The sequence below is a fragment of the Phalangium opilio genome, unplaced genomic scaffold (assembly GCF_054372755.1).
Source record: "Phalangium opilio isolate 3A_F unplaced genomic scaffold, DU_Popi_V2 ptg000032l_1, whole genome shotgun sequence".
NCBI classification, from domain to species: Eukaryota; Metazoa; Arthropoda; class Arachnida; order Opiliones; family Phalangiidae; genus Phalangium; species Phalangium opilio.
Genome location: NW_028324159.1, coordinates 7,648,386 through 7,656,596, shown reverse-complemented (window position 1 = coordinate 7,656,596; position 8,211 = coordinate 7,648,386). Strand labels below are relative to the sequence as shown.

At 39.5% G+C, this 8,211-nt stretch overlaps 1 protein-coding gene across 1 annotated transcript; it reads left to right on the top strand.

Annotated features, from left to right (window-relative positions):
* Positions 1-4,151: 4,151 nt before the first annotated feature.
* On the top strand, positions 4,152-4,661 carry LOC149685813 (uncharacterized). The gene is made up of 2 exons (XM_089871061.1): positions 4,152-4,206; positions 4,306-4,661. The coding sequence occupies exons 1-2, from the start codon at positions 4,152-4,154 to the stop codon at positions 4,659-4,661; spliced, it is 411 nt and encodes a 136-aa protein (XP_089727187.1).
* Positions 4,662-8,211: the final 3,550 nt, after the last annotated feature.

Sequence of the window (8,211 nt, the reverse complement as noted above, 5' to 3'; positions counted from 1 at the left end):
TATGGCTTTCAACGTAACCCAGATTTCTTTCGCATTCGCGCATTCAGCGATGTCATCTAGTGTTGTGTTTCTATACTAGTTCTAATATCTACGCCTAGATGACCATAGTGCTACCTCTTAGAGAGGTTAGTTATTCCCTCGTTACACTATCTTTATAGAGAATCAGTCGCGCCCGGGAAGCGCTCAGAGTCAGAATAAGCAAACACCACGCTCGATCTCAAATAAGAATATTAATTGTATTAGCCTTATTAACTAAAGAATTACTTCAATAAATGAGAGTACATTTACGTAAGATCGTTTAATAGGCTCACATATGATAAGTAGATTTACAAGCCTACAACAATCATAATAACTGGCGTCTCAAAATGGCGGCTTCTTCTCTCTCGGTTGTAGAACCTTTCGACTCATCTTCAAGTGATTGGCCCCCGTACGTCGAGCGCGTCGAACTTTACTTCATAGCCCAAGATGTCGCCGACGACAAAATGGTGGCCACGTTTTTAACCTTGTTAGGCCCTAAAACCTATTCGTTAGTTGGCAATCTCACGGCTCCGGTAGCTCCTTCTACGAAGACTTTTGCTGAGCTCACGACGATTTTAGGCGACCACTTGTGCCCTAAGCCTTTGTTAGTGGCTAAACGATTTCGGTCTCACCGCTGTCGGCAGTCCTCGTCGCAACAAATTTCGGCTTTCGTCGCGGAACTAAAACACTTATCGGTTCGTTGTGACTTTGGAGCCAATTTAGATGATGTTTTACGCGATCAATTCATCTCGGGTCTTGCTAACGATAGCATCTTGAAGAGACTTTTGTGAGAACGGACTCTTACTTTTCAACAAGAGGTAGATATTGCAGTCTCAATGGAAACAGCGGCTAATGATACCATTGAACTGCACGGTTCGGTTTCAACTCCTACAGTCCATGCCATAAGCACCGGTACGTCTTCGCGTACAACTTTTCGTCAGTCAACACCCTCGAGGTTAACGACTAACTCTACCCATTCTTCTGGATCTCGTCACGGGAGAGGAAAAAGCTCTAACAACCGAAGACCTGCGTGTCATAGATGTGGATATACTGAACACACTGAGGTAGCGTGCCGTTTCAAACGCTCTAAATGCCATCGCTGTCACAGACACGGCCATATAGCTTGAGTCTGTACAAAAGGGTCACAGAGTTCTAAGCACCACAAGGTTCACTCACTCGATTCCGCACCAAAGGAGACCAACTCTGAGTCGGACGACGAAGAATCTTTCCAGAATAAAATTTATTCGTTAAATTTCGTGAAGATTCGCCGATAATGTTGGAGGTATTAGTCAACCAACAACCCTTGTCCATGGAACTAGATACTGCTGCAGCCGTATCGGTTATCTCAAAGACACTACGACACTATATGACGAACAATTTAAACACATTCCTATTCAAGCTACTCGGAAGAAACTTTCGACATATACAAAGGAACCGGTACTGCCAATAGGGGTTATACAAGTTACCGTTAGTTATGAATCACAGGAGATTCAGGAAATGCTGTACATTATAGAGGGAAATAACACACCTCTGTTTGAACGTAGTTGGCTCAACAAACTCAAATTAAACTGGAAGAAATTGCTCTCTTCCTGGGGAAGGATTTCCGAATTATCCTCTGGAGACTACGAGAATAAATTAGACGACATTCTCGAAAAGCACAAAGAAGTTTTTAGACCTAAGATTGGTAATTTAACGTCATTTAAAGCACACCTGCTCCTACGGGAGGGTGTTACTCCGAGGTTTTGTAAAGCACGCACCGTAGCATACGATCTACGCCCACAAGTAGATCTCGAATTGGAAAGACTGGAACGCGAAAACATAATTACTCCAGTTGAATTCAGTGATTGGACTACTCCTGTGGTTCCAATAGTCAAACCAAATGGCTCAATTCGCCTATGAGGCGATTATAAAGTAGCGGTAAATCCCTCGATACAAGTAGAACACCATCCGATGCCACGGATAGAAGAATTGTTTGACCAGTTATCACATGGAAAAAGGTACACGGAAATAGACCTCAGCGAGGCTTTCATGCAGATTCAAGTAGACGAAGCTACTAGTAAACTCCTTACGATTAACACCTCTAAAGGACTTTATAAAGTAAATAGACTAGCATACGGCATCGCTTCATCACCAGCCATTTTCCAAAAAGCATTGGAACAGGTCCTTTCTGGTCTTGACTCTACCCGTAACTTTCAAGACAATATCTTAGTTACAGGCAAAACGGACGAAGAGCATCTCTTGAATTTAGACAAAGTTCTTACTCGTCTGGCGGATCGCGGTTTAAAAGTGAGAAATGATAAGTGTAATTTCTTTAAAGACTCATTAGAATGTCTCGGACATATCATTGATACCTCGGGTCTACACCCAACGCCTAAGAAGCTTTCTGCGATTTTAAACGCACCCCTTCCGATAATCGTATCGCAGCTACGTTCCTTCATTGGACTAGTCAACTACTACGGAAAATTTATCCACAACATTAGTTTAAAGCTGTATCCGTTACATCAACTACTTCACAAAGATACCCCTTGGGAATGGTCTCTAGAATACCACAAAGCTTTTGAATAAATCAAGAACGACCTATCTTCGGACCGCGTATTAGTAAATTATCACCCGCTCTGGCCATTAATCTTATCGTGCGACGCGTCACCCTACGGAGTAGGGGCGGTTTTAGCTCATGTCATGCCGAATGGCGATGAACGCCCAATAGCATATGCTTCACGAACAATGACTAAAACTGAACAGAATTACGCGCACGTTGAAAAGGAGGCGCTCTCTATCATTTTCGGCATAAAACAATTTCATTCGTACCTCTACGGACACCATTTAACCCTTTTTACCGACCAACGTCCTTTGACAAGAATCTTCGGTCCCAATACGGGTCTTCCGGTTTTGGCGGCTTCACGCATCCAGCGCTGGGCGGTCATGCTCGCCGCTCACGACTATACTATCAAGTATAAACCGGGTAATTCACACGGAAACGCGGACGCGCTCTCACGACTACCGCACGCTATCACCGTACCAAACAAAGAAGATGGCGCCGAATTGGTCCAACTAAACCACTTAAATTGTTTACCTATCACGAGCTCCGTCATAGCCTCTGCTACTCGCCATGATCCTCTGCTGTCAAAAGTACTGGAATTTACCCTCCAGGGTTGGCCAAATTCCGTTGCAAAGAATTGGAATGACGATCTCAAGTTTTATTACGCTCGAAAGGAGGACCTGACAGCCACTCAAGGTTGTTTTATGAGGGGAATGAGGGTAGTCATACCTACCAAATGTCGTACTAAGGTTTTGGAAGAATTACATCAAAATCATCCCGGTATAGTAAACATGAAGGATATCGCTCGCAGTTTTGTTTACTTGAAGGGGATAGACAAGGACTTGGAATCAAAGGTCAAGTCTCGTTCAGAATGTCAGATACTTAGTAAAAACCCGATAAAAGGAACCTTACACCCCTGGATTCATGCGGACAGACCGCTACAGAGGGTACATATGGATTATGCGGGCCCATTCAAAAACCACATGTTCTTCGTTGCAGTGGTTGCATACTCCAAATGGCCCGAAGTATACATCTCAAAAACATCAACAACAGAACAAACTTTAGAATCTCTTACTAACATGTTCTCACGTTTTGGACTGGCAGAATGTTTAGTAAGTGACAATGGAACGTGTTTCACCAGTTCTGAATTCGCAAACTTCACCGCTAATAACGGAATTCAACACGTTTTTTCGGCTCCATTTCATCCCGCAACAAACGGAGAAGCGGAAAGATTTGTACAAACCCTTAAACGTAATCTGAAACACTCGTCTACAGCTACATCCATCCAACAACAACTAGATGAATTCCTTTTGACTTATCGTAACACTCCACATGCTACAACGGGAGAAACCCCGGCGAATATGTTCTTAAAAAGCACTCCTAGAACTAGACTAACTCTAATTAAACCAGACATTAATGCTACGGTCAGGAAAAATCAAACTTCTCAAGTCTTAAGAAGAAGTACCGTAAACAACAAAAGTTTTGACATAGGTGACAGAGTATACGCTAGAGACTATCGCACAGCTAAGCCTAGTTGGACACCTAGGAACACCATGTAGGTTATTCAATATTAGAAGAAATACCAGACTTGAAAATGGTATCAGGATTTCCGTTAGACTATATGCATTTGGTTTGCCTTGGGGTTATGCGTAAGTTTCTAACCTTATGGATTAAAGGCAAAAGTACCATCTTTAAATTGAGGCCTGTATCTATACGGCATCTGTCACTTTCTGGAATAACTTGTTCAGAGTTCGTTAGAAAGCCTAGGTCTTTAACGGAGATTAATTATTGGAAAGCCACCGAATTCAGACAGTTCTTGCTGTACTCAGGACCTTTAGTTCTAGCAGATATACTTCCGAAAAAATACTATGAGCACTATATTTGTCTCCATGTTGCAATTCGTATTTTAGCATCTGCAACGTTATCAGTTGATATGATAAACTTCGCTAGAAAGCTGTTGGATTACTTTGTCAAAAACTTTGGAGTCATCAATGGGAGACATTTAGTTTCCTACAACGTTCATTGCCTTACTCACATAACAAATGATGTTGAAACTTACGGCTCACTAGACACGTTTAGCGCCTTCGTATTTGAGAACTATTGACAAACGATTAAAGAGAAAATGAGCAATTCAGGTCGACCTTTAAAACAAATAATTAACCGAATACACGAAGAAAGAAACATAGAGAAGCATAACGTCCCTAAAGATGCAAGTACTCCAGCTTTTACAATGGCACACAGCAATGGTCCCCTTCTCCCCGGGTGTGGTGGTCCACAATTTAAGAAAGTCGAATTGAATGGCTTTGTCATAGGCGTGCGTGAATGTGATAACTGTTGCGTGGTGGAAGATAAGTTATATGTTGTAGTAGAGAACATTGCTTAGAATGAAGATGGTGTCAGAGTTATTATTGGCCGAACATTTGAAAAATTGAGGACTTTTATTCAAAACCTTGCGCCTCATCTCTTGTTGGTGTTGTGAAGGCTAGTGGTCTTTCATCAAGTTTAAAGCCGTGGAAAGTTTCCAACGTATTGCGAAAAGTCCAGAAGTACCAAATTATCGGTGCTGCTGAGGAGTGGCTCCTCATCGATCTTTTGCATAAGAATGGTAGGGATATAGCTATGGGTTTGAAGCATGCATTTATTCCTGCAAACCATTATAGCTTTTCCCACCTAAATTAATTTGCTTTTATCATTCTATATTTATGCTTATGTTTCCACTATTTAAAGTCATTTTTCACAATTCTTTCCAGGAAAATGACTAATACAGGTGACAGATTTCTTGTTGTGGATTTCTTGGGAACGGCTAGTGTTGCTGTTGTACCAAAGGCTTGGGTTGATGAAGAAAGCGAAGTTTGTTCGTTTCCAAAAAGTAACGGATCAAAATTGGCAAAGCGAAATTCATCGCCAAATGAAAATTGGCCAACATATAATATTAGGATACTTTATCGCTGTGGTTAGTCCTCATCTTTTCCAAACATTTATAACTATCATTTATATGTTCTTTTCATTCTGGTTAAATACAGATACATACGAGGTTGCTGTAAAGAAAATGAAATGCGTTAAGAAACAAGAAGCCCTCAAAACGTTTTTCTCAAGCCTATTCTAGTTCTGAGGAATCTGAAAGCGATGACCAAACGCATTGTTCACCCATTCCTGAAATGCCTGTATTTTTTACTCACACTAAGAACCTAAATCTTGGTGAGTTTTCATTGTTTTACCCTGCAATTCCTTTTCATAATGAGTTTTATTTTAAATTTATAAGTCAATTCACCAACGCATTCAAGTCAAAAAGGAGGAAGTGTATCTGAAAATGAACTTAATGTCGATCTGCGTAACTCTTCAAATAAAAATTCTGACAATGTACCTGCAGGTACTCTACTTAATACGACAATATCTGAAATGTCCAGAACTTCAACCTGTGATGATCGATTAGACCTTAGCAAAGACTCCAACTTGTCTCCATAAAGTACGGCAAATTGAAGGTTCAAGTAATGTTGAATTTAAAAAATTAACTAATGAACTTTCGTTTTTAGGAGTGACGTGCGTCAATAATCAAGAGTTTGGCTCAGGAAGTAAAAATAGTGAGTGAAAATCATGCAATAACGAGTTTTCTTACTCATTTGTTTATTATGTTTACCTTTGTTGATTGAGAATATATTTAATTTTATTCAGGTAACCTGCGACGAAACCCTGAAAAGACCCACTGAAGATAGCAACGTGAAGGAAAAATCCTGTTCTCGAGATTTGCCACCTGGAATGGTTTTGGTTAAAAAAGGTAAACATAAGAAATTTTAACTAAGTCTCCACAAGGCTAAAAATATTTAATTTTTTATTATTCGATCAAGATTGGTATCGAAATGTGAACCGAAATTTTGAAATTTTAAAAGTAAACTCTAACGAAATGTTGTCCATGTTGGAAAGTTTAATGAGGCACATTCAAAAGATAAAAATGTCTTGACGTCTGAAGCACCTGCGGTGGAATTTGACTTCTCATTTCCTTTAACATCAAATGATGACCTTCAGGAACTTGAAGAAAACTGAAAAGTGACGAGTTGAGGGCGCAATTTGTAAGTAAATTTATATCGCAACCTAACGAGCCTTTTACATTGCATTAACCTAATTTGAGTTGTAAAATTTTAAGCTCCAATATCTCAAGAAAATTGGAGGGTCAAATGTAAAAAACACAGTGAAGAGAGTGTTCTTAACTATTTTAACTGACGAGGTTTGCGTGCTTTACAATTGGGAGGGACGAAAAACGAAACTTATGTTTAAAAATCTGCGGATGACGGGGGAGATTGTTGGTTAGTTGATCAAACATTCATAATAGGTCTGTGAGAATTCTGAGCCTGTTTGTTTTTTAATTTACAGTGGCAGCGATGTCATCTGACAAATCGGCAACCAAAAAGGATGTTGAGGACGAAATAAAATCTCGGCTTCGCCATGCCCAGGGAAACATTGACAAGAAAAAAAAACCATAAATGCAATTATTTTAAAAATTTAAAGAATGATCAATTAGCTAAAAATGGATCTTAAAAACATTTAGCTAGAAAAAGTGCTCTTTATATGCAATTGAAATTGTTAAATTTTAAAACCCATGGACAATAAATGTTTAAACATATTTTGAATTTTTAATTTCATTGAATAACGGATATTAATATACCATGATCGTCCTAAAAGATTGCCCGTACATCTCCAACTGATAACCCTAGGATGTGGGCGCGAATATTTTATGAATATTCTTCGGATATTCCACGGATGGTAAATGTATTTCCCTAACATATCCTAGAAGTATCCCTTGTTTTATCCGGGATATCACCAGCGTATATCGTATCGTTATATAAGGCATCGGACTATCCCAGGGACATCCGACAACTAAATATAACAGATATAGGAACATAAGCTAAAAGACAAGAAATTATACTAACCAAGAACAAGGAACTCTTAACGGAAAATAATGCCATCGCTAAAGAATTCGCTAAAACATTTGCTATCATCGCTAGCGACAAAACCAACCCTGACAGTCCCTACAAGATTGACCATAAAATAGAAGACACTTTCCCGTTTGCTTCAATTACCCTATCAGACACACTAGAAGCCATTAACAAACTAAAACCTAGAACATCAACAGGCACAGATGGTATTCCTAACGTCATTATCATGGGCTGCAAAGGGATCGTTGCACCTATATTGACTCACATATACAATATATCTCTCAGTAATGGAAAATTTCCGGACCAATGGAAAGTAGCATTGGTCTCACCAGTCTTCAAGAAAGAATTTACTGGAGACCCAAATAACTATCGTCCCATATCTCTCCTATGCTCATTTGGAATGATATTCGAAACTATTATGTATAAATTCATAAATCATTGGTTTACAAAAAACATACCTGACTCACAACATGGATTTGTCAAGGGCAGATCAGTAGAAACTAATCATATATCATTCATGACTCAAGTAAAACCTGAAGTACTTCAAAGAGGTCAGGTTGATGTTATATACATTGATCTTTCAAAAGCTTTTGATTGCGTTGCGCATCAACTACTACTGAAAAAGTTAAATCACTATGGGATGGAAGGCAACATACTGCTCTGGCTTGGAAATTACTTAACAAATAGAAAAAACCTACTTAAATGTAACGGAGAAGTAACCTC

What these genes read in the sequence shown, in the direction of transcription:
- LOC149685813 (XM_089871061.1), top strand. Translation starts at nt 4,152, where the DNA reads ATGGTATCAGGATTTCCGTTAGACTATATGCATTTGGTTTGCCTTGGG. An exon ending in GGTTTGCCTTGGGGTTATGC is followed by an intron (nt 4,207 to 4,305) that starts GTAAGTTTCTAA and finishes TAACTTGTTCAG; the next exon opens with AGTTCGTTAGAAAGCCTAGG.